General features: G+C 38.4%; 1 protein-coding gene across 1 annotated transcript in view; it reads left to right on the top strand.

The window, feature by feature from the left end:
* The window catches only part of HSD17B12 (hydroxysteroid 17-beta dehydrogenase 12), a 191,922-nt gene that overhangs the window by 58,056 nt on the left and 106,167 nt on the right, over positions 1 to 27,699 (top strand). The window contains exons 2-3 of the mRNA XM_003412269.4: positions 18,968 to 19,014; positions 21,990 to 22,065. Coding sequence (XP_003412317.1) covers positions 18,968 to 19,014; positions 21,990 to 22,065 — 123 coding nt within the window. The remainder of the gene's footprint in view (positions 1 to 18,967; positions 19,015 to 21,989; positions 22,066 to 27,699) is intronic.

Here is a 27,699-nt window from a genome sequence, read left to right as displayed (position 1 = left end):
AAGGATGGGCAATAGAGCATTAAGTTATTAGGGGCCAGCATATGGCATGGAAAGGTATGACATTTAAAGAATTGCTTCAGATGCCCTTCTATTTAAGGATCAATGACCAATTAGGAGAAACAAGGACTACTGTACATCTAATAGAATCTGGTAGAACAGTGAAATTTATAGATTCAGTAATGTCCTCATCTTGTGAGGAATTGAAGGTGTTTTCAAAATATTAAATAGCACATACCTGCAAGGTAGGTGAGTAGGTCAGTAAAGAATACAACCTTAACTTCAGGCATCAGAGACCTTGTTCTTTCTGTCTTTGAGCTCTAGTCTAGATAATGAAACTTTGTTAAATAATTTACATTTGAGAGACCAATGAGTTTCTACATATTCTTCGTAGAATAAAAAGAAGTGTAAGTAAATAAATGAGACAATTGAAAAAGTAAGTAAATAAATGAGGCTATTGAAAAAGTATGTAACATGACATTTTATATCTGCCTTTGGTTAGAAATTATATTTGTAACTTGAAAGGAGGAGAGTATGCTTCCTTTGATTCCATCATGCTTCCAAACGGCTGTACTTGCTACCCAATCACTGTATCTACGATACTAGTTTATCCATGAACTTGAATAAGACAAGCTTCAAATGACAAGCAGAAAGTTATTTCACTGGTCTTTAGCACTTTCACCTAAGGGCTCACAGGAGAAATAAAAGTTATAGAAACAAGACTCAAGTTTTCTACCTTTCTGGATAAAAGTCTTTGGAAGAAAAGTTAAGAATTATTAAAAGATTTTTAAAATTCAGTTACTCATGTCTTGCATTTCTGAAGATGAACTAGCTGTAGGGTTATTCCATTATTTTAAATCACAGCTCTGGCTTGATTTATAGTTTTTGTAAAGCTGCTAGATGTATTTTTTTTTTAAAGAAATTATATAGGTGAGAGAGTACCTACTTCTAGATTTTATGCGTCTTACTTATGAAATCTTAGGGTCTGAAACTTTCATTTAGTCTGTGACTACATTTTAAAGATGCTGAAACTGAGGCCCAGAAATGTTAATTACTAGTTCAAGTTCATTTACTAAAAGAACCAGGACTGGAAAATAGGTTTCCTGACTTCTAGTCAGTCCATCACTATTTTATATAGGATGCAATCTCTGTAACAGAGAAATAGTTGAATTACATGAAGCTCCCGTAAAAAGATTCAGTTGGAAGTATATCTCATTGAGTGTTCAATTTGAAAAGTGCAACAGTTGTTGAGTTGCTTAGCATAATTTCACTGGTAGTCTTGGCAGTCTTGGGTATTCCTAAAAAGCAGATAAGGGGATCCAGCCAGATGTTCTCTGACAGGAAGCAAATATGTTCGGCTTCCATGGTTTTGGCTGTTCAGGGATGAAAAAAAAAATTTAGAAGATAGATTAGCATTCTTTGTTTCTTTTCTCAAATTTGCTGTTGATACTACCATTATTTAGTCATTTATTGTTGTTAGTTGCTGCCGAATCCATTCCGACTCATGGCAACCCCATGCGTGCAAAGTAGAACTGCTCTGTAGGGGTTTCAGGGCTGTGACCTTTTGGAAGCAACTCAGCAAGACTTACGTCTTAAGTACACTGGATGAGTTTGAACCGCTAGCCTTTTGGTTAGTAGTCCAGCACTTAACCCTTTGCGCCACCCAGGGACTCTCAGTCATATATTTATATACCTGGTTCTCCAACCAGACCTGAGTCAGACATGACTAGATTGATTTGACTTTTCTTATGTGTAAACACCTAGGGGTGTTTATGAGATCTTTTTGGCCACCACATTAATTATTTAGTCCTTAAAAAAAAAAAAAAAAAACCAAACCTGGAGCTGTCAAGTCAATTCCAACTCATGATGACCTTATAGGGCAGAGTAGAACTGCCTGATAGGGTGTCCAAGGATCAGCTGGTGGATCTGAACTGCCCACCTTTTGGTTAAAGCCGAGCTCTCAACCACTAGGCCACCAGGGCTCTATTTAGGCCTCTAGGGTACTGTTTTAATTCTTGACCAAAAAAACCAAACCCATTGCCGTCCCGTTGATTCTGAGTCATAGAGACCCTATAGGACAGAGTAGAACTGCCCCATAGGGTTTCCAAGGCTATAATCCTTATGGAAGCATTCTGCCACATCTTTCTTCCATAGAATGGCTGGTAGATTTGAACTACTGACCTTTCAGGTTAGCAGCCAAGTGCTTTAACTACTGTGCCACCAGAGCTCCTTTTTATCTGAAGAATAGTGTTAAAATCTTAAACTGGATGAATTAGGTTGAAACAAGCCAAATAATCTACACCGTTGTCGTTGTTAGGTGTGGTGGAGTCAGTTCTGACTCATAGTGACCCTGTGTACAACAGAACGAAACACTGCCTAGTCCTGGGCCATCCTCACAATTGTTGCTTTGGTTGAGCCCGTCGTTGCAGCCACTGCGTCAATCCATCTTGTCAAGGGTCTTCCTTTTTTTTTCCCCCAGGGAGCACTACGCCACACTAGACCCCCCTTGTATGTGGTCTATCACAATGTATATAAATTTGGACCATCTAAAAGAAGCTAATTTCTAGAATTATTAGGTAGATCTCATTACAAAGCTCACTTTATCATCCCTGGGTTGTGTATTCAAAGGATACTCCTGGAGTAGGCACTATTGTATTACTGGTGTGTTCACTGTTTATAAGCTAAGAGAGTGTTTAATTTAGTTATTACCCTACCAGTTAAATGTATACAGCCATGAGATATGTCAGGAGCTAAGAGGATTTCTTATTTTGAGCTATAGGACTAACCTTGTTGAAATAACTTCAGGTCTATAGGCATTTATTTACTAGATGTAAATTTCTTACATAGGAATAGAGGGAATGTTATGGTTTATGTTGGACATTAGGCAATTGTGTAGACTGGACCAGTTATTAATTGTCTTTTGAATGTTAGCTACTCCATGTTAAGAAGAATATAAAGCCAGGATTATATAACACATATCAGAACTAAGAATCTTGTTACTGTACCATCAACTCACTTTTTCCCCCTGGTATATGTCATGATCTAATTAATCGTTAGAATTGAGAACCAGATCAAAAAGTAAGAGAACTTCAGTTCTATTTCTCTACCACCGATTATGTTGAACTTGTGTATATTATTTAACCTCTACTCAGTCACTTCGGAGTGGGAAGATTAGTCAGGGTTTTGACATCCTAAAAGCCTAATAGCCAACCAAACTAAATGATTGCTGTGGTCTGTAAAAAAAAAAAAAAAGCCTAGAAGTTCAGATTGTTGAAAGGTGGCATATGTGGGTGGGGGTTAAAGAGCAATGTCATACTCTATGTGAGTGGTGACTTGGGCACAACATGGAACTGATTTCCTGGCACATTGTTTGGGAAACACCAAACAGACTGATTGGCTAGAATTAAGAGGTAGGTTCAGGAATAGTGAAAAATAAAATTGGATTCAGCATTATTGCACTCATGAGGAAGGGATTAATAGTACACGGAACTGAATGCTAAACTGAAGATTTTGTAATTAAAATAGATGGTGGTGGTGTTAGGTGCCGGCAAGTCGGTTCCAGACTAAGTGACCCTATGCACAACAGAATGAAACACTGCCTGGTCCTGCACCATCCTTACAATTGTTATGCTTGAGCCCATTGTTGCAGCCACTGTGTCAGTCTACCTCATTGAGAGTCTTCCTCTTTTCTTCTGACCCTGTACTTTACCAAGCATGATGCCTTTCTCCAGGGACTGATCTTTCCTGACAACATGTCCAAAGTATGTAAGATGCAGTCTCACCATCCTTGCTCCTAATTAAATTAGGTAGCAAGTGTCATTATGGATACTTAAGCAAGAGAGTGGTGTGTCGAAGTCAGGTTTGTTTTTTAGTTGTATACTTCCCCATGAGTTTGTACATGAATGTCTTACGCGCTACATTATACTTGGTGTCTTCATACAGTTTGACAGATATTCTGCCCTCAGCAACTAAGGAAGGAATGAATGAATTATACTGCCTGCTACCAAGTTCTAAGACATGTAAGACATGCCATTTTAGAAAGCTCCTGTGACCCAAGTTTTCTTAATCCTGTAATTGCATAGTATTGTGACCAGTCAGAGTCACTTTGGATTACAAGTGACTCTCTTCTATTTTTTCTGTTCTCACTATTGAAATATACTTTGTCTCTTTCTTTTGGGTGCTGGTTGAACTCCTTCATCATTCCTCTAGATTTGTATTATCCTTGTAGAAACTGGAAACATGAGGTCTTGCATGTTCCCATAGACTTTGGACTTGCATGTAGAGTTCTTTGGTATATTTGTACACAAGTGCAACATGGCTAAATGTGACTGTACAGGTAATTCTGAGTTTAGAATGCAAAATTCTATTGTGAATTCCTTTTGTTGTGATTAAACTTAGGGTGATGTGACTGTTGGCAAGTCACTTAACCTTTCTGAAATTGTTTCTCTATCTATAAAATGAGATTTAATTATCCACAACCCTCAGAGAGTTGTTGGGGGCAACTACTGTCTGTACCTCTTAGAATGTTGGGACCATTAAAACAGATATTTTCTGTAAGGTGCCTGTTGCCATGTTTGGCATATGTTAGGTATTCAGTAAATTTAAAAACATGTAAAAGGGCTGTTCTATCCATAGGAACAATGCAAACTTATCTAGGTTCCTCTGCATTCTGTAGGGTAAATTGAATGATGAATTAATTGGAGTTTCACTTCCTGAATTTAAGTGGTGGTATAGTAAGAGAAATAGCAACTCCTGTTCCTCGTCTAGCCCTTGATAAAAAGCTAACCCTTAGGAAAGATTTTTTTAAGGATCAAAAAAAAAAAAAAAAAATCCAGGTAAAATTCACATAACAAAATTAACCATTAACCATTTTAAACCATACAATTCAGTGGCATTTAGTACATTCACACTCTTGCACAACTCTCATGTCTATGTAGATCCAGAACATTTTTATCACCCCAGAAGGAAACTCCATACCCATTAAATAGTCATTTCACATTCCCCCCTCCTCCCAGCCCTTGGAAACCACTAGTCAGCTGTCTCAATGGATTTACCTATTCTAGATGTTTCATAAAAATGGAATCATATAATCTGTGACCTTTTGTGTTTGGCTTCTTTCACTTAACATGAAATGTTTCTGAGGTTCATCCACATTGTAGCATATAGCAGAACTTTGTTCCTTTTTATGGCTGAAAAATATTCCATTTTATGCCTGTACCACATTTTGTTTACTCATTCATATCTCCATGGACACTTGGATGTCTGTTCAAGTCCTTTGCCCATTTTTGATTGGATCGTTCCTTGTTGAGTTGTAGGAGTTCTTTATATATTCTGGATACTAGACTCTTTATCAGCTGCGTGATTTGCATGTAATTATCTCCCATTCCATGGGTTGTCTTTTCACTCTCTTGATAATGTCTTTTGATGCACAAAATTTTTAATTTTGATGAAGTCCAATTTATCTATTTTTTTCTTTTGATGTTTGTCCTTATGGTATTCTATTTAACCTTAGTAACTTTTTATTTTTCTTTTTCCACCCCGTCCATGTCCTAGTATTCATCATCTAATTGCATACATTTATTGAGAATTTATTATGCACCGGGGCATGTGCTAAGTCCGTTATATACACCGTCCCTTTTAATCCTCAAACAGTCCAATATGGTGGGTACTATTATTAACATTATTTATTAAACCTTTACAATGATCCTGTGAGACAGATAGTCTTGTCTTCACTTACAAATAAAGAAACCAAGATGATAGAGATTAACCAACCTCTGAGAGGTGGCAGAGTTATGATTTGAACCTAGACGTGAACCTAGCCGGTCTGATTTTAGAGCCCACGTTCTTAACCACTCCGCATACTGTCTTTGTACTAACATAGCGAAGACCTAAAGCCTTTTTCACTGTGGTGCTTAGTAGGCCCTGTGATCCAAAGTAATAACTTCTTTGTTCACAGTCAGAATTCCTAGACTCTTCAGGCCCCTTGCATGTTACCTTTACATTTTGGGTATTCCAAAGGAAGCCACAAAGCAATTTGAATCGGCCAGCTCACACTGAGGTGTAAGAATTGATAGCCTTTTAATTCTTATAAAAGGGTTTGCATTTTTAAAGAGGATGAGGCATTAACTGAGATGAATCATTATTTGGAAAGGTTTTCAGTTAACTAAGTAAAGTGAAGCACTAGGCAGAAGATATTTTGGGGTTGTGGTGCACCAGACGGCATCACAGGGCCTTGCCTGGAAGTCGGCCCAGGGGATTAGCTGCCTTAACCGGATCCTGCTTTTCACAGTTTCTTCCTTTTCTCTGTTCTGAACCTATAGGTGTTGGAGTGTTTTTCTGGGGTTTTTTTTTGTCTGCTTTTTAAATGGATAGGTGTAACTGTCTGCAGTATCTGGTTTGGTCAAGAGAAGGGGAGGGCAAGGTGAGAGAGAGGGCTGCTCAGTGGGGAACCTGAAAGGACTGGGCTAGGACATTTGTAAACTGGGCATTTTCTTTCTTGTGTAATATACTGTGCTGGAAAAAAAAAGGTGTACTCCCTTGAACCAGGGGGTCCTGGGAAATGCCCACAATATCTGGGTTTATGCATAGCTTTTTTTTTCCCCCCATAAAATTATTTTTTATTAAATTAGAATTAGGAAGAACAAGTTACCATTGGCTTTTCTTATTTTGTATCACTTTCACTGTTGCATAAAAATGCAGGAAGTTGCTGCTGTTTTATTCACTTGCAGCCTGCCTGCTTATCTTCTTTGTTCTTTGTTAAATATGAGCTGGCATGTGTTAGACTACGTTAGCATTTGCTCTTAGGGACTTCAGTGGTTTCTAAATTCAGCACTGCTAAGCCAGTACCTTGTTTGCTTGAATCAATTGAGACTGCTATTTTTAGCAACAAAAGGGAATTGAAATAGCAATTTTCTTTCTATGTAATAGATCCCCAAGAGGAATACTGATGCAAGCGCTCTGTCATTTTCTATTCTTCCCACCCCCCAAAAGCACTCAGAGGAGAGGCAGCTGTCATGGTTTGCGGCGGTATTAATCTTTAATCAATCGAGTGTTTTCTGCATTCAGGTGTTCAGAGAAAAAAAACGGGTCACGAGAAGGAACCTGCCTGGAATAACTAAGCTCTTATGCATGGGCTCTGCAGTCAGAATTTGGTGGGCAGTGGCAGGGAATAGACAGAGAAGCTAAAAATAGTCTCTTTGCTTTCAGTGTTCCTCTAGTCTATTTTTGATATTTGATTTTGATAAGGTTGATTGGGTTCTTACTAAAAATATCTGTTCCTAGCAAGTTGAGGACAAAAAGAGTAGAATATTTTTAACTTACACAAACGAAAGTATTTTTGTTGACTGTGTAAAATCTGGAAGCTTAGCCTTGGTCAGTTGCCAGTGTTTTATATAATCTTTAACAAGCTAGACACTTCTGGATGCCAAGTTGGGATATTCTTTATAGTTGTCAGCTTCCATCTTCTCAAAGGCTTACAAATTTGGGTTCTGGTGTTATATTTATACATGAAGACATAAGCCTTTCTTCTCTCTCTCTTTCTCCCCCCCTCTCCTTTCCTACTTCTACCTTAATTCCATGTACCATGGCCATCATAGGTACTCTTCTAACCCTCAGGGTTGTGGGTAATACTGTGGCTATTGTGGGGTTATGGGTAATACCTGTAGCTTTTTTCCGTATATTGTTGACAGCTACATTAACTAAGCCACCTACTCCATAGCAAAATGGAGTCTGAAAAGACCCACTGTTAATTAAAGGAGCAAATCTCAGTGAGAATAGTGAACTCTCACTACCTTGGCGATGTTCAGTAGCATGCTTTACTAAACCAAAGTCGTTACTCTCCCCTTTCCTAAGGGCCAAAACAAACTAGTGCTGTTTTGCACTCGTTCACATTATTACATCTGCCCTGGCACATTATAAGTGAAGTGGTTCTCTAGCATTGAAAACCATCTCATTTCAAGGACAGCCTCAGAATCCTTTGACTGTATATGTAATACACATTCATAGTAGACAAAGTTAAACTGTTAAATTTCTTGAAAAAAATTATTTTAGATTACTGATTCTGGATATTGAGAGGGGCTGAAGAGTGTATGAGTTTGTGTAGAGCAGGCATTCTTTCTAAATAAGGAGTGAATAAACCAGTAGGTAGTGTCATAGGAGGCTAGTTTTCCATTCATAATCTCCTTTCATTCATTTCACTAATCCATTTATTCAGCAATACCTCATTAATCACCTACTGTTTGCCAGGTACGATGCTAGGGTTCAGGGAGGTTTTATGGAAGAGGAGCTGTTCAAGTGAAGACCTCAAGAGTAGGAAGGAGTCACTTGCTGGAGTGTATGTTGGGGGAAGAGGGACATTTGTGAAGAAAGTATGTTACCTTGGAGAAACTTGAAGAAGTTCAACATGACCAGGGCAGTGAATGGGGAAAAGAGTGTGGTGGGAGGCGAGGTCAGATCATGAAGACCTTATAAAGAATTTGGGTTTATGCCTAAGAGCAATGGGAAGCCACTGATGGATTTTAGGCAGGGGAGTAATGTCAGGCTTGCACTTTGGAGTGATCTCTTTGGTTGCAATATGGAGAATGAATTGGAGAGGGGCAAAAATGGGAGCAGGGAGTGAAAAAGCAGTTGCAGTAGTTCTTTGGGGAGATGAACGATGGTAGCCCTGACCTCAGGTGGTGGCAGTGGGGAGAACTAAATGGATCTGTATTTCAGGTTTTATATAATTGGTACTAAGGAACTATTGTCACTTCTTGGCAGATGAATGAAATCATAAAAATGGTGTTTGGGAAAGAGAATTCTTAACTTTGTGTTATGAATTGGATTGTGTCCTCTCAAAATGTGAGCCAACTTGGCTAGGCTATAATTTCCATTATTGTGTGGTTGTCTACCATTTTATGACCTGATGTGATTATCCTATGTGTTGTAAATCTTAATCTCTGCCTGTGGTTTATGAGGCAAGATTAGGTTATGTTAAAGAGGATTAGGGTCGTATGTAACACCCTTACTCAGGTCACAGCCCTGATCTGATATCAGGGAATTTACCCTGGGGTGTGGCCTGCATCGCCTTTTAACTTACAAGAGAGGGAAGTGAGTAGAGAGATAGGGGCCTCATACCACCAAGAAGAAAGTGCCTGAAGCGGAGAGCACCTTTTGGACCCAGTGTCCCTGTGCTGAGAAGCTCCTAGACCAGTGAAAGATTGATGACAAGGACCTTCCCCCAGAGCCAACAGAGAAAGAAAGCTTTCCCCTGGAGCTGGTGCCTGAATTTGGACTTCTAGCCTCCTCAGGTGTGAGAGAATAAGTTTCTGTTTGTTAAAGCCATCCACTTGTGGTATTTCTGTTATAGCAGCACTAGATAACTAAGACACCGTATGGCATGAATTCAGTGAAGAGGGACTGAAATGCTTGTGGTACTAGTCCCTGTGTAGTGGGTTGGTATCTTAGACTGGGGTGGTAGTCGCTGTGAGAATTAACTGGCTAGTATCAATGAAGTACCTTGAACATATATATTCTTATAATAATGTCAATAACAAGTATTTTGTTTTCAGAATATACTCTACTGATGGCTCACTCATGCATTATAGGCTTATAATAGTGGCTTTAATAAGATAATAATTTATTTCTCTATCACTCTGGAGGAGACTGGAACTTTTGTATATATGCAATTCTCCATGATAAGCAGTACAAAATGAAATTATTGGTTGAAAAAATGGCATGGTAATTCCATCGTGTCATCAGGGACCTTAATTCCCGTTATTCTATTCCATCATCATAGCCATGGCCTTAAGATTGCTTCATCATTCAAGAGACTGCTGGAGCTACAGTATCATTTTTGAAGGGCAAAAGGGGACCTTTTTCTGCTGAGTCAGCTTCCATTAAGTAGCCTTTCTGAGTTCCTCACAATACTTCTTGCATTTTACTTCCAAAATTTAATCACATGGCCACACCTAGCTGCTAGGGAGGGTGGAAAATAGTCTTTAATTGAGGCCTACAATGTGCTGGGCTAAAAAACCAGTGTTCTCTTGCAAAGGAAGAAGGGAAAAATGAGTATTGAAGAAGGCAGCTAGCAGGCTGTGTCCCAGATACTCATATAATATACGAAGGATGGGTCCCTAAGGTTGTTTTTGCATATTACATCTTATCATTTTAGTGTTGCTGCGAGTGCTTAGGAGCTCTGGTGGCATAGTGGTTAAGAGCTCACCTGCTAACCAAGAGGCTGGCAGTTTGAATCCACCAGCTGCTCCTTGAAAACTCTTTGGGGCACTTCTACTCTGTCCTATAGGTTCACTGTGAGTCGAAATCGACTCGTTGGCAACAGGTTTGGTTTTGTGAGTGGTTTTTTCTTTTTAAGAAATCACGAAACAAATTGAAAAAACAATTTGGATGACGTGGAAGCTGGTCTTTGTTTCATTTTTTTTTTCTGGTTATCAAATGATACTTTATTAAAAATTTTTCTTTGTAGTCCTTAACTAGCTGGATACTCCACCATACCACTGTTGACGTCCTTTATGGTAGATGACACTGAACATTGTAGAGCTACAGTAATGCTACAGAGGTGGCTAAGAGAGGCCCTGGGTTTCCCAATTTTTTTTTTTTTTCATTTCTTTGTGCCTATAAAAATAATTATTGTACTCATGTTTTCTTAGAAAAAAATTTGCTTGCGAGGCCATATTTGACTTATATGCAACTACACAAGTGTTGGATTTGGTTTTGAGAAGTATTAGAAAATAGAACCCAAAAACCAAACTCATTGCCGTCAATTCCAACTCATAGTCACCCTATAGGACAGAGTAGAAATGCCCCTTAGGACTTCCATGGGGCAGCTGGTCAAATCAAACTGCAAAACTGCAGACCTTTTGGTTAGCAGCCGAGGTCTTAAATACTACGCCACGAGGGCTCCAGTAGAAAATGGAAAACTGATGTTTTTATCTATCTAAAAATATCAGAGGGTAAACTTTTCATATTTGTACAATTTAAAGTCAGGTTGTTTCTGCTTAACATTTAAAGTCCTGACCATGGACTGGGTGATTTATAGACCACCTAATATCCAGAGTGGATATTGTATTCTCCATAGTCATGAATGTCATAGTTTCTAAAGACTGTGAGTTTGATTTAAATTTGATAGTTAATAGCAGGAGATAATAGGAAAAAATGTTCTTGCTGGGAGCATAAAGCCAAATCTTTGTTGAGAAGTGTGTTTAGTGTCTTATTCTATATGTTTAAGAGGGACCTGGGGGAACTTTCAGTTTTAAAATGGGCAAGTAACAATATTTCTGACTCTTTCTTCTCTTGGAAATCCCCTCACAAAACGAGAAGAATGAGAAATAGGAAGCTCCAATTTGATGAAATTAGGGAACTTCTGTCATCCTCAAACTCAAAAACCAAACTCATTGCCACGGAGTTGATTCTGGCTCATGGCGACCATATAGGAAATAGTAGAGCTGCCTCATAGGGTTTCCAAGGTTGTAATCTTTACGGAAGCAGATAGCCAAACACCTTTCTTCCATGGAGTGGCTGCTAGGTTCGAACTGCTGACCACTTGGTTAGCAGCGAGTGCTTAACCACTGTGCCATCCCCAGTCACAGCAAATGAAATGGTATGGTAATAACTGACTTCATACAGCAGACACCTGAGTGCTCATGGAAGGGCCACTGTTGAGAAGTAAGCCAGTTTGTTCCACAAACCCCAGAAAAGCCCAGGAATTAAAAGTATCAGGTACGTCAAAAGACAGGACCTGGGCAGGAGACTAAGTCAGATATGTTTAAGACTCAGGCGCGCTGGGCACAGAGAGCAGAGGAGAGGCATCTGACTGAGAAGAGGGAATTAAATAAAAAGTCTGCAAATAGCTGACCAACTACCCAGCAGCCAGAAGACTAGAAATTGGAGAATGAATCATAAGAGATACCAAAGGTCCTAGAGAAAAGACAGATACGTATTTTTGTGGGTTCCCGGATAAGAAAGCTGATTTGCCAGTTGATTGCCCTATAGCAAAGTCCGCAGTATAATCACTCCACCTATGCGCACTTATGGCATTTTAATGCCTCCAAGATGAGACAGACAAAAACAATCAACAAGGAACTTAGAGGAGACAGAATACAAGGAATGGAAGAAAATGTAGACATACAAACTACAATTAATATCCTCAGAGATAAGAGAAGATAAGCCAAAAAACCAAAACCCGTTGCCGTCGAATGATTCCTACTCATAGCAACCCTATAAGACATAATAGAACTGCCCCATAGGGTTTCCAGGGGCGGCTGGTGGATTTAAACTGCCGATCTTTTGGTTAGCAGCCAAGCTCTTGACCACTGCGCCACGAGGGCTCCAAGAGAAGATAAGCGATCTTTAATATGAACAGGATGTTGTTGTTTTTAAAGAGCAATCAGAATAGAGAAGAGCTCTTTAAAATTAAAAAATTGACAACTTGAATTTAAAGTCAACAGAAGGTTTGGAAGATAAAGTTGAAGAAATTGCTAAGAAAGTAGAACAAAAAGAAAAGTAAGATTAATAAACTGTTAAGTATAATATCTGATTAATAGAAATTCTAGAAGGAGAATAAAGAGAAAACGTTGCGGCAAAAATTATCAAAGAATTGTTGTTGTTAAATTGCTGTCGAGTCGGTTCCAACTCATAGTGACCCTATGCACAACAGAACGAAACACTGCCCGATCCTGCGCCATCCTTACGGTTGGTGTTATGCTTGAGCCCATTGTTGCAGCCACCATGTCAGTCCAGCTTGTTGAGGGTCTTCCTCTTTTCCACTGACCCTGTACTTTGCCAAGCATGATGTCCTTCTCCTGGGACTGATCTCTCCTCACAACATGTCCAAAGTATCTAAGACACAGTCTCGCCGTCCTTGCTTCTAAGGAGCATTCTGGTTGTACTTCTTCCAAGACAGATTTGTTCCTTCTTTCGGCAGTCCGTGGTATATTCAATATTCTTCGCCAACACCACAATTCAAAGGCGTCAACTCTTCTTTGGTCTTCCTTATTCATTGTCCAGCTTTCACATGCATATGATGTGATTGAAAATACGATGGCTCGGGTCAGGCGCACCTTAGTCTTCAGGGTGACATCTTTGCTCTTCAACACTTTGAAGAGGTCCTTTGCAGCAGATTTACCCAATGCAATGTGTCTTTTGATTTCTTGACTGCTGCTTCCATGGCTGTTGATTGTGGATCCAAGTAAAATGAAATCCTTGTCAACTTCAATCTTTTCTGCATTTATCATGATGTTGCTCATTGGTCCAGTTGTGAGGATTTTTGTTTTCTTTATGTTGAGGTGCAATCCATACTGAAGGCTGTGATCTTTGATCTTCATTAGTAAGTACTTCAAGTCCTCTTTACTTTCAGCAAGACAGGTTGTGTCAGCTGCATAACGCAGGAGTAAATGAGCCGTCCTCCAATTCTGATGCCCTGTTCTTTGTATAGTCCAGCTTCTCGGATTATTTGCTCAGCGTACAGATTGAATAGGTATGGTGAAAGGATACAACCCTGACCACACCTTTCCTGACTTTAAACCACCAAGTATCCCCTTGTTCTGTCCAAAAAACTGCCTCTTGATCTGGGTCCCTCATGAGCACAATTACATGTTCTGGAATTCCCAGTCTTTGCAATGTTATCCATAATTTGTTATGATTCACACAGTTGACTGCCTTTGCGTAGACAATAAAACACAGGTAAACATCCTTCTGATATTCACTGGTTTCAGCCAGAATCCATCTCACATCAGCAGTGATAACCCCCGTGTGTCTGTCAGTTTGTCATACTGTGGGGTCTTGTGTGTTGCTGTGATGCTGGAAGCTATGCCACTGGTATTCAGATACCAGCAGGGTCACGCATGGAGGACAGGTTTCAGCTGAACTTCCAGACTAAGGCAGGTTAGGAAGAAGGACCCGGCAGCCTACTTCTGAAAACAGTTAGCCGGTGAAAACCTCATGAATAGCAGCAGAACATTGTCTGATACAGTGCGGGAAGATGAGCCCCCCAGGTTGGAAGGCACTCAAAAGATGACTAGGGTAGAGCTGCCTCCTCAAAGTAGAGTTGACCTTAATGACGTGGGTGGAGTAATGCTTAGAGGACCTTCATTTGCTGATGTGGCAGGACTCAAAATGAGAAGAAACAGCTGCAAACACCCATTAATAATCTGAACCTGGAATGTACAAAGTATGAACCTAGGAAAATTGGAAATTGTCAAAAACGAAATGGAAGACATAAACATCGATGTCCTGGGCATTAGTGAGCTGAAATGGACTGGTATTGACCATTTTGAATTGGATAGTCATATAGTCTACTATGCTGGGAATGACAACTTGAAGAGGAATGGTGTTGCATTCATCGTCAAAAAGAACATTTCAAGATCTATCTTGAAGTACAGTGCTGTCAGTGATAGGATGATGTCCATACACCTACAAGTAAGACCAGTTAATGACTGTTATTCAAATTTATGCACCAAGCACTAAGGCCAAAGATGAAGAAATTAAAGATTTTTACCAGCTTCTGCAGTCTGAAATTGATAGAACCTGGAGCCAGGATGCATTGATAATTACTGGTGATTGGAATGCGAAAGTTGGAAACAAAGAAGAAGGACTGCTAATTGGAAAATATGGCCTTGGTGATAGAAACAATGCTGGAGATTAGATGACAGAATTTTGCAAGACCGATGACTTCTTCATTGTAAATATCTTTATTTCACCAATACAAACGGTGACTATACACATGGACCTCGCCAGATGGAACACACAGGAGTCAAATCGACTACATGTGTGGAAAGAGACGATGTTTCCATTAATATCATCGGTCAGAACAAGGCCAGGGGCTGACTGTGGAACAGAGCATCAATTACTCGTATGCAAGCTGAAACTGAAGAAAATCGGAGCCAGTCCACAGTCGCCAAAATACAACCTTGAGTATATCCCACCTGATTTTAGAGACCATCTCAAGAATAGATTTGACACGTTGAACGCTAGTGACTGAAGACTAGACAAGTCATGGAATGACCTCAAGTACATCATACATGAGGAAAGCAAGAGGTCTTTGAAAAGACAGGAAAGAAAGAAAGGACCAAGATGGAAGTAAGAGGAGACCCTGAAACTTGCTCTTGAACGTCGAGCAGCTAAAGCAAAAGGAAGAAACGATGAAGTGTAAGAACTTAACAGAAGATTTCAAAGGGTAGCTCGAGAAGACAAAGTATGATAGTGACATGTGCAAGGAGCTGGAGATGGAGAACCAAAAGGGAAGAACATGCTAAGTGTTTCTCAACCTGAAAGAACTGAAGAAAGATTTCAAGCCTCGAGTTGCAATAGTGAAGGATTCTATGGGGAAGATATTAAACAATGCAGGAAGCATCGAAAGAAGATGGAAGGAATACAGAATCATTATACCAAAAAGAATTAGTCGACATCCAACCATTTCAAGAGGTAGCATATGATCAGGAACCAATGGTCCTGAAGGAATCTGCACTGAAGGCACTGGTGAAAAACAAGGCTCCAGGAATTGACGGAATATCAATTCAGATGTTACAGCAAATGGTTGCAGTGCTGGAAGTGCTCACTCATCTATGCCAAGAAATGTGGCTGTTAACCAAAAAGTTGGCAGTTTGAATCCACCAGGCACTCCTTAGAAACTCTATGGGGCAGTTCTACTCTGTCCTGTATCGTCGCTATGAGTCGGAATTGACTCGATAGCAATACAAGATGTTAGTGATAGAAACTAGGACTGGAATATATGGGAACTCTACTATATTCACCTATACATCTTGGCAAGTCTAAAACTATTCTAAAATAAAGAGCTTATTTAAAAACAAAAAAAAAGTTTACAAGAAATTGTCTCCATGCATTCTTTCTTGGGAGGTTACTGGTGAATGAGCTCCATCATAGTGAGGGAGTAGAACAAGATCTAGAAAACCAGGGGTTCAACACAGAAGGGCATTCCAAGATGATTTCCCAGGACCACAGCTAGGCAGCACATTAGCAGAGTAACTATTCCAAATTGGAGAATGATAAAAGCTAGAGGGCTTTGAGAAGGGTGGGAAAAAAGGAACAAATTGATAGGGTTGATTGTGTGAAAAATTATATTGAGAGGCTGTTGGAGGATGAGGGAAGACTTAAATAGAAAACCGTGCAAATGGAAAAACAAGACTCCAAGAAAAGACAGAAAGGAAATAGACTATTCCATTTGACTCAGTAGTGAATAATATATTCCTATTGCCAGAATAATATACAGTGAATATTGACAGAATGTATGCATGTGTAAAACATTCATGAATCAGGCATACAATATAAAATTTGGGCCCCCACCTCAAAAAACACTCAGGAGATGAAAAGTTACAGGTTCTACCAAAAACATTTCAATCCACGAGTTAATAATGTTTCTTGAAAACAAAATCACAACAATAAAAACGAATGGATTACCTTTGGAAGATGCCAGGGAATCAATTTGTTTTGAAGACAGGTACGTAAAAGGAGGGAAAAAATCAAGCAGTTATCCTGAGTTCTTGTGCAAACTATATTTTATGATAAGAAAATAACTGAGGAGGAAGAGTTTCTCTGTGGAAATATCCTAGGTAATAAGTGAAAACGAAATCATAGAATTCAAATATCACCATTTTGTAACCCTTACTGAAATATTAAAACAGGAGCCTGGTTGGCGCACCGGTTAAGTGTTGGGCTGCTGACCTAAAGGTCGGCAGTTCGAATCCACCAGTTGCTCCTTAGAAGCTCTGTGGGACATTTCTGCTCTATCCTGTAGGGTTGCTATGAGTCAAAATCGACTTGACGGCAATTGATTTGGTTTGTTTTTAATGAAATAATGGATCTAGGCAGTGAGCATCAATGACTGCTAACATTACAAAAAGAAAGATAACCAGACATCATATGCCTGCTGATATAAATATACTGTATCACTTAAGAAATATTCTTAGCAAAAAAATCAAATCTGAATTTGATTAATCCTCTCTATCTAACCACAAAGAGACAGAGGAACATATTAAATGACATCAAAAGGGAATTTAATCAGCAAATGCCAGGCTGGGAAAATGTAACTATATGACCCCATATGACAAATAAATTGAATGTGAGAGAGAGAAATTTATTTAAAGACTATTAGAAGTTTTTAAGAAATAGTTGGGGGAAATTAATATACTAATTTGGATATTTGATATTAAAGAATTACTGTTTACATTTTGAGGAACGTGCCTAGTGTGTTTTGGTTCTGTTTAATAATGGATACACACTGAACTATTAATGGATGAAGTGATATGTTTGGAATTCACTTCAGAACCATCTGAGGTGGGGAGGAATAGGTGAGGGTTTACGTGAAACAAGACTAACATCAGGCTGATAATCTGTGAAGCTGGGTCATGGGTATCTGGGGATTTCTTATGCTGTTCTCTTTACCTTTGGATATGCTCGACTTTTTTCATAACAAGTCTTTAAAATTTTTCAAAAGATGCAGGCTGATGAGATTCTAAAAGATATGACCAGGAAAAATACGGATGTGTTTGCCACATCTCTGAATAGTAAAAATGGGGCTATCTTGTGTAATTTGAAAGAAATGTTTTTGGGGGGAAATTTTTTTCTACTTTATACCATCATTTGTTTTCCATAAGTGCAAATGTGTTGGACAAAATCATAGAGAAATTTGGGGGACATCTCTAATCTTTTGAGGCAGACGACCATGCAACGAAAGTGATTCCAGTATTCCAAAGATAAGATAGCATGGTGTAGCCTCACCCATGGTAATTTCCAAATGTTTCTGCTACATCAGTTTTTTTAATTTGTAAGAGAAGTATGCATTTCCATGGAGGAATTAGATCTTATTCAATTTCTTTTCACTATCCTTAATTTCTAAAATAAACAAAAACATTAAGGTATAGCATATGTGTAAATGTATACAATGATCAATTCTTAACTGTACAGCTCAGTGAATTTTTACACACACACATACAGGTAACTGCCATCCAAATCAAGCTATTGAATAGTCCCTGTACCCCCAGAAGGTTCCTTTATGCCCCTTTCCTGCCATCTGTCACTCTACCCGGAGCCTTGGTGGCACAGTGGCTAAACGTTTGGCTGCTAACCAAAAGGTGGACAGTTTGAATCCACTAGCTGCTCCTTGGAAACCCTACGGGGCAGTTCTACTCTGTCCCATAGGGTTGCTATGAGATGGCAGTAGGTTTGGTTTTACCCAGAGGTTATCAATATTTTGACTTCTATCACCACAGATTTGTTATGCCTTTTCTTGAACTTCATAAATGGAATCATAACATCCACTCATCGTAATGATCGGGAGGGTCAACCATGTTTTGTGTATATCAGTTTTTTTTTTTTTAATTGCTGTGTAGTATTTCATTGTATGAATATACCTCAATTTACTCATTCTCCTGTAGATTGACATTTTGGCATGTTTGGCTGCTATGAATAAAGATGCCAAGGTTGTTCTTTTGGTGGACATAATGCATTCATATCCCTTGGGAATTGCTGGGTCATGGGGTAGACATACGTTTAGACATATTGTTAAAGTTTTTCCAAAGTAATTGGATCAATTTACAGTGCTCCTAGCAATGTATGCAAGTTTTAGCTGCTCCACATCCTCACCAGTATTTGGTATTGCAGTCTTTTTAATTTTAGCCATTATGGTGGATGTACGGAAACCCTGATGGCATAGTGGTTAAGTGCTACAGCTGCTAACCAAGGCATCAGCAGTTCGAATCTGCCAGTGCTCCGTGGAAACTCTATGGGGCAGTTCTACTCTGTCCTATAGGGTTGCTATGAGTCAGAATCGACTCGACGGCACTGGGTTTGGTTTTGGTTGGTTTGGTGGGTGTTCAACCTTAAATTTGAACCACTAATATTGCTTTATATTTTACATTAAAATATTACACAGATCCTCCTGTGTATTGTTGGTTCCTAACTATGATCAGTTCTCCATTGTAGCTCTTAAACTAAACTGTTACTTTTTTTCTTTTCTCAGTTGTCACAGGTAGTACTGATGGAATCGGAAAGTCATATGCAGAAGAGGTAGGTTAACTTTCAAAGTCTTTCTTTTTGGTATAAAAAATAAGAACAAATATGTAATGATGTCTTACAGTAGTTTTGACATTTACAGTTAAAAACAAAAATTTAATGTTATACAGTATGGTAGATGTTCTATCTTGTCAGAAATACCAAGTTTATTTATTTGTTTTTAAAATAAATGTTATTGCAAATTAAGTACAAAGCTTTCTATTCTGGTAAGTTGAATTGCTAAGAATTTAGTGTAGTTTTATTTATATCGTGTAAATATAGCCAGCCCTCAGTTTTTAAAGTTGTTTTGGACTTTTTTTCCAAAATATAGAAATATTATTATACAACAGTTAAGTTTCCAGGGTAGCCCATGGCATCATTTTCACAGAAGGGCTCTGACTGACAAAAGGTATTGACAGACATAGCAAAGGATTCTGCCAAGTCTGCTCTAATGTAATTAAATGATGAGAAAGAGTAATAGTTTGGAGACCGTTATACAAAGCAGAAGTTTGGCAATACCCTTTAGACGAACTTCTTCACCTTCCAGTCCTCATGAAGGTACCCACAACCTTTGATATTCGTTGACTGCAATGAGAATCCCATTAACTCCATTGAGACTCTCATTTGTCATTCCCAAAGGATACATGTTTTTTAAATCCTTTGCTTTCCCAGCTTCATATTTTGACAAATACCAGAACTACAAAAAAGTTCCAAGAAGAATACAAGGACCACCCATATACCCTCTAGCTGGATTCACCTGTTGTTAACATTTTGCCGCATTTACTTATTATTTAGCTGGGGCATTTGTTAGTTACGGACACCATGACAATTCAACCCTAAGTATTTCAACATGTGCTTTCTAAGAATAAGAACATTCACTCTTCTAACCATAATACAGTGGTCACAGCTAGGAAGTGTAACTGGGTGGTACGAACAGTTATCATGCTTGGCTGATTTGAGTCCTCCCAGAGGCTCTTTGGAAGAAATGCCTGGTGACCTACTTCCGAAAAATCAGCCACTGAAAACCCTGTGGAACACAGGTCTAATCTGACACACATGGCGTTACCATGAGTTAGATCAACACCATGGCAGTGGGTTTAGAATACTCCCATGTAGCGTACAGCCCATATCCAAGTTTCTCAAGTTGTCTCAATAATGTCTTTTATAGATCTTTCTTTTTGGTTTGTTTGTCTCAACATTCAGTTAAGGATTATGTGTTGCATATACGTGCCATGTCTTTTAGTCTCTTTTAATCTAGAAGAATCCCCTATCCATTTTTGTTTTTCTTTTTATGGCAATGACATTTTGCAAAATCCAGACCAGTTTACAGAGGATTTCTTAATTTGAATTTGTCTGATGATTTCCTCATGATAAGATTCAGATTAAACATTTTTAGCAGATATCAGGAAGCACGAGAAGTCCATTTGCTCCATTATTATGACATTAAGATAAATCATTTATTAAGACATTGTCCACCATAATTCTCTACTATAAGGGTACCTTTCCCCTTTTGTAATTAATCAGAAACCTGTGGACTGATACTTCCAGACTGCATAAATATCCTGTTTCCCAACAGTCTTTCATCAAATGGTTTTAACACCCATTGACAGTTCTTGCCTAAATTAGTTATTACCGCGGTGGTCTAAGAAGTGGTGATTTACTAATGATTTCTGTCCTTCTACATTTATTAGATGGTGTTTGACTATGAATAGGAGCTTTTCATTATCCCTTCTCCCATGTTGATTTTTTTAAATTATCAGTATAGACTAAGAGCTTTTTTAGTGGTTTTATAGCAGATTAATTAGCGAATCATTACCAGTCTTCCTTACTTAAAAAATTTTTTTTTCCATATTTTCTCTTATATGTGATTATCGCTCATTAACTAATGAAAACTAAGTTTGGGATTTAAGGCTAGCATGTCAGTTTACCAATCAGTTATAGTTCATAGCACCTAATTTATTGCTCATTTTTATACTGTCTGATATCTGGTTTACCGAGAAGTTTTATGTATATTAGTATGTTTTTTCTCTACCCCTATATTTATACATCTCGGGGGTTAGGGACTAGTTACCATAAATCTTTTTCATCCTATACAGCATTTGCACAGTTCTGGGTACTTACATAGCAGGTACTCCAGAAATCAGTTATTTATTCAGTTAACCACTTCAGTTTGTCTTGATTGTCTATAAAATATAACTCTTAAAAATTTAAAAATTGACTGCATTTTTAGAAATTCCTAAGATTTTAACTGTAGTTTTCTTTCTCAGTCCTCTGGTCTTTGTTTTATGCATCTAACCGGAAGGAAGAACTTTTATAAAACTATTTTTTAAATTACAGAAGTAATAGATTAAAACAGTATAAAAAGACAAAAACAAAACTCGTTGCCATCAAGTCAATTCCAACTCATAGCGACCCTGTAGGACAGAGTAGAACTGCCCCATAGGGTTTCCAAGGAGTAGCTGGTGAATTCAAACCACTGACATCTTGGTTAGCAGCCAAGCTCTTAAACACTGTACCACCAGGGCTCCTCAAACAGTACATATATATATATGTATAAAACCTGTTGGCGTGGAGTCGATTCTGACTAAATAGCAACCCTATAGGACAGAGTGTAACTGCCCCATAGAGTTTTCAAGGAATGCCTGGTAGATTTGAACTATTGACCTTTTGGTTAGCAGCCATAGCTCTTTACCACTACACCACCAGGGTTTCCATCAAACAGTATAGAAGGGTACAGAATGAAAAGTAAAAGTCTCCCTTACAACCCTTGGGCATTTAAATACTAGCTTGATTTAGAAAGCTAACTCTATGGGGGATCCTTTCGTAAAGTGTTCTTTTTGGACTGCCCATTCATTACACTCAGGTTTATTTGTTTTTTAATTTGGATTATCATATAGCATGTTTTCTTAAAATGGGCATATATCTAGTTTCTGTTTTAAAATGAAATGCACAAGTGTGATTGAGCTGTTTGGTCTCTCTTATTGTTTCAGTTAGCAAAGCGTGGAATGAAAGTTGTCCTTATCAGCAGATCACAGGATAAACTGAACCAGGTTTCTAGTGAAATAAGTAAGTTCTCACATCACTGTCTCTGTCTTTCTCTCTCATGATTATGAAAGGAATACAGATAATCTGAGTTTAATGTTTTTAAGTAGATACACAGCACTGACGTATTGACTTACAGTTCAGAATACTTCTTTTTCATGCGGTTAAAAAGATGCTTTAAAGATGGATCATCAGTTTTGTAAAATTAATTTAGTCCTATTGTAATTATTTAAAAGTCTTTTAGTGACTCACTTAGTTTCTGTTACTGCCAGGAGTCAAATATCTGATTCTTTAATCATGCTCTACTTAAGTGTCTGAATTTCTTTTCTGTTGCTTCATTTCTGTGTACTTGAATGTTTTTACTCTTTTGATTTCATCGTCTCTAAATATCTAACAAGGAGCCCTGGTGGCTAAATGTTTAAGCACTTGTCTGCTAACTGAAAGGTCATTGGCTCAAACCCACCAGCCACTCTGCAAAAGAAAAGACCTGGCAATCAGCTTCTGTAAAGATTGCAGCCGTGGAAACCCTATGGGGCAGCTCTTCCCTGTCCTATATTGTCGCCATCAGTTGGAATCGACTTGATGACACACAAAAATAACAATAAATGCCTAACACAGATGGTGAAAGGAAAACACAAAAGGTAGCATGTACACGTGTGGCAGGGGAACTATTTTGAAATTTGACCTGAATTATAATATGGCAAATAGTCTTAACTGACATCTCTTTAACCAACCAGCTAGATAAACCAGTGCTGTCCATTTCGTTGGTAAAACACACTGACTGATGCCTACCGTATGATGATTCTTTGTGACCAATAAGCTTCTCAGTGTGATTCTTGTGCACTTTTACTCCCACAAGTCAAGTTGTTTACTTATTAAGAATCAGTTATATTTGTTCCCAAACTTGCTTATGGTAGGAATATTTGTTATAAAATAATTCTATAAATTGATAAAATATTAGTGTAAGAAGGAGACATGCTAAATTCAATGCTCTGAAAAAACTAAATTCAATGCTCTGAAAAAAAAGTGAGTTCTTTCAGAAATTGGCTGTCAAATTAGAAGTGAACAAGACAAATGTAAAATATCAGAGAAAGTTATAAAAATTCAGAAGAAACTGACACTTTCATAGCTTCCTATGTGTTGAAGTTTTCACTGCACTGTAAAGGAACTGGAATTGGAATTATGTGATACATACATGGTATGGTTTATGCAAAAAAGACCTTGGAACTCTAATCAGCAGATCCAAACTCAAAGACGAGGCCTTATCCTACACAGAGGATTGGTGAATCAAGTTATTTATACATGGTTTAAGTGAAAATAAAATTTGGTTACAGTGTATATTTATCATTTCCTGTGATTCCTTGCTTTCACTGACTTTTCTCGGTAATAGACTATGCCAGTTCCTTCAGATGAGAGGATATCTACTGAGGTATTTTTAAAAAAATTTTTATTGTTGTTGTTGAGTCTACTGTGTTTTGTTAGTAACATTACCATTTACTACTAACAGTTGTATAGTGCTTTATATTCTTTCATTCCCCAACGTGTTATCACCTTTGATGCTCCCAACATCCTTGTGAGGTATATATTTTTGCTATTATTTCTCTCCAGACCACAGCTGGTCCTACTGGACAGATTGCACATAGGTGTACTTCGTCTTTAGGTGAAAAACAGATCTTCATCTGTAGATTCCCAGTGTTAAGTGTGTGAAATCTCTCCCCACCTCTCTTTTTTTAATCCCAGCTGAGAGCAGAGATATTTACAAAGGTGAGCTATGTGGTATTTAAGCATTTAACATTCAAGGCTTCAGTTATTTAATGGCAATCCCAATGGTCCAACACACACAGAATTTGGTCATTTTGCTGAGGTGTTAATTTGAATTAAGCTGTGACGCTAATGAACCTGAGGTGGTTACTTAGATAGTAGGGAACTTAACATGCTGCCTGGATCTTAGTACTGTTTTGTTTTGTGCTACTTATAATGGTGTATGTAATAACTCTCAGAGGGATAAAAATGTGTTATGTGTGTGTATGTAGAAATTGGCTCTTAATGAAAGCAACTACTAGTGCTAATGATGGAAGTAAAGATTCATAGTCAGAAAATAAAGGCTTTTATATTAAATGGAATGTTGAATTTTGAAATGCCTTGTCCCTATGATAAGAATGAATCCATCACCTATTCAATATGGAAACAAGGAAAGCTCTGCCTGGTGACATTCTTTCAGCATGTGCTCCAGCCTGTGCAAAGATTGCTCAACAAGTCAGAAGGTATACTTTAATGATATTTGAGAATTTCATTAACTTGTGATATGAGGTGACATGGGACTGTGAGCAATATGTGATTCTGGAGAAAGGTTCCTGTTCAAACATTTTCATGAAGCAACAGATGGTGAAGGCAGTGAATTGACCTTTTAATATAAGGTTTTTTTTGGCTTGTTGAAAATTTTGTAGAATGTTTTTCTGGGCATAGTATTAATTTAGTGGGAGAGGTGACCATGTTGTCAGGCTCTAAGCTGAAGAAATACACAGAGATTTGTAGGTTAGGATAAGTTTTCAACTCAAATATAAACCATCTCTGAGTTTTCACAAACATAACTATTCCGGGAGAAGGAAGGACCAGGATTTAAAGTTGACAAAGACAGACTAACTCTGCATTTCTTTGTTTATGCCTTCAACACATATATGAGTGCTTACTGTGTACCAGGTACTGGCGGTGAGGATATAATGGTAAATAAGAAAGATACAAGATAGCTGTAGTGGTGGAGGGATTCTGTATGCAAAGTTGCATGTGATAAATTTACCCCAACACCTCTCTTTTCTTAAGGCTTTGGATTCCTTTCTCTACATTATGCCTGAGAAGTCTGACCTCCCACTGTCATTAAATGTAGGCTATCATGGAGTTGGAGCTCTGGTGGCACAGTGGTTAAGAGTTCAGCTGCTAACCAAAGAAAGAAAAAGGTTGACAGTTCAAATCCACCAGCTGCTCCTTGAAACCCTATGGGGCAGTTCTATTCTGTCCTGTAGCATCACTCTGAGTCGGAATTGACTCAAGGGAAGTGGGTTTTGGTTTATCATGGAGTCCAAGTTGCAGCTAACCAAGTTAACTTTTAGAGCCCCTTCCAGCTGTATGAGCTGACCATTAAATCCTAAATCCCTGGTAAACAACTCAAATAAAAAAATGTGGCCCAATCCAATGTTATAGATCCTTAATCTAACATTCTTAGAATCCTTTCCCACTTTTATTCTCCAAGTTACCATTAATGCAAATTAGCAAAATTTTGCAATTCTTTTGGTGTATAAAATACTACTTTCTGGATCAGACTTTGTACATATTCCCCAGAGAAAACCCTAGTTCTGGATAGCAGTAAGGAATGGTTGAGTTGGGTCTTGAGGTGAAGAGGAACCCTCTTGCAAGAAAACTGTCCTAGCAGTTATGGTGAAGTTGTTACATGATTTTCAAACCAGGAAAAGATACAGGAGAGCAGGCAGTATTTTCTCAGTTTCATCTGAGCCCACCTAGAATAGATTTCCTCATTCCAACTCTCAGGGTCTCACTTCTCATTCAGTGTTTTTGCTCTCACACATGAGACTTGGGGAGGCTGTAGAGTTCAACTTAATTCTAATTCTGCAACTGGCACAGTGAAATCTAATGCTCAGTAAGGTGGGCTGTATGGCTATAAGCAAAAAACCCCAAACCTGCTGCTGTTGAGTCGATTCCGACTTACAGTGGTCATGTAGGACAGGGTAGAATCTCCCCATAGTGTTTCCAAGGAGTGCCTGGTGAATTCAAACTGCTGACGTTTTGGTTAGCAGCTATAGCTCTTAACTGTTGTGCCGCCAGGGCTCCTGTATGGCTATAAGAAAGAAAAGTTTCTTTTAGGCTGCTATAGACGTTCTCTAGCTCTCTGATTGTAAGTGTCAGTTAAAAGTTTATAAAGACCTAAGCTCTTCATTTTCTTTCTGTACGTGTTCCAGTGCATTCAGAAGAAGCGACCCCATACCATAGTCTTTAGACTCATCATTTCTGCTAAAATCAAATGCAGCAGCCACTTGGCCTCCCAAGGCACTTCTTCAGTAGATACTTCTTCATGATTGACCACAGGTGTTAATTTGATTAATTGTGATGCTACTGCCTCAGGGATCACTAGCATCCCATTGCCCTTTGGAAAAGAGCTTAGCAGTATGTTGAAGCCCAAGGACACAATCAGAGGACCCAATCAGCCCAATATAAAAATCCTGTCTTAGAGGGTCTATTTCTCAGCATCCTACTCTTGGTACCAACATCTGTATCAGTCAGAGTCCATTCAGGAAACAAGTTACACAGTTTAGCTGGGCTAAGTTGTTACTTCAAGTCCAGCTCATTAACTCACCCCAGAAGATTAAACTCACCCCTCCTACTTCCCCTTTTGATTGAAAGAGGAAAGGAGGAGAATGAAGAGGAGTCAACTTGCTCATTTAAGGAAAGTTAGGTGACCTCCTCTTGGCTTCTTTCACCTTCTAACTCTCCATTGTCACAAACTTGGGATTCTGTGCCCGTAGAAGTAATTCTTTGTGAATGCGTAGGACAGCCTACTCATCAAAGTCAAAGTTCTTCAGAAAAAAATTCAAAAGGATTATGTATAATTTAGCTGGGAGCTCAATGTTTCACCAACAGTGGATAAGTACTTTGTGAGGATCGACTGCTTTGATTAAATTACAGTTCTTTGTAAAGATGCCTGTCACCCATTGAAATAAGACACGCTCAAAGTCATCACATATATCATCAGCTTATTTTATTATGATTGTTAGCCAGGATTATTGATCTGTTAAGTTTTTTTGCTAATTTTGATTTGTCAAAGAAAAAAATTCCTAGATAATTTTTTGAACACTGAATTGAGTTTTTATTAGCAATAAAGCATAATGCAAAGGAGGCTAGCTCTCAGAACAACCTACTGGTTCACAGCTTATAGAGATGGTGATACTTACAATTCATATAATTATGTGGCAGGTGGTAATTCTGGTTGGATACAGGTTGGTCAGTTTTGGCTTAAAAAAACACGTTTCTGTCTTTGATAATTAAAAAAACCCCGCATTTCTTTTTTCTATAACTTATCTCACGATGTAAAGCATCAGGATGTTCGTGTGATTCCATGGATTCATCTTTTGAAATGCAAACCTTTTAGGTATATAAATCTTACTGGTTTATGGTCAGATAGATGGCTAGGGTAAGGTTAAAAAATGTCAGTTTCACATTTTCAGTCTTTTTTTGTGGTCAAATTTGTGTTGTTCAGGTGTGGATTTCACCAAATAAGTTTGTCCCACAATTTTTTGAGGCAGTGTCATTGATACAATGATCTGTTATATTTAGCCTGTTTCATTTACATAAGAGCCAACAAGAGGCATTAATGAGCGCTTAAAGAACTTTTTGTTGTATGTTTAATTTAACTAGAACCACATGATGTTAGGATTAGAGAGAGAATCTTATAAAGCCCCAAGAGTCATTTCTATATATATATAGAAATCACATCTGTAGTGAAGTCCCTGGGAGGTGCAAACAGTTAATGTGTCCTGCTGCTAAACAAAAGGTTGGAGGTTAGAGTCCACCCTGAAGTGCCTTGGGAGAAAGACCTGGTGAGGTACGTCCCGAAAACCAGCCGTGGAAAACTGTATGGAGCACAGTTCT

Source organism: Loxodonta africana, chromosome 7 (genome assembly GCF_030014295.1).
Source record: "Loxodonta africana isolate mLoxAfr1 chromosome 7, mLoxAfr1.hap2, whole genome shotgun sequence".
Taxonomy (NCBI): domain Eukaryota; kingdom Metazoa; phylum Chordata; class Mammalia; order Proboscidea; family Elephantidae; genus Loxodonta; species Loxodonta africana.
This window is presented reverse-complemented; position numbering and strand designations above follow the sequence as displayed.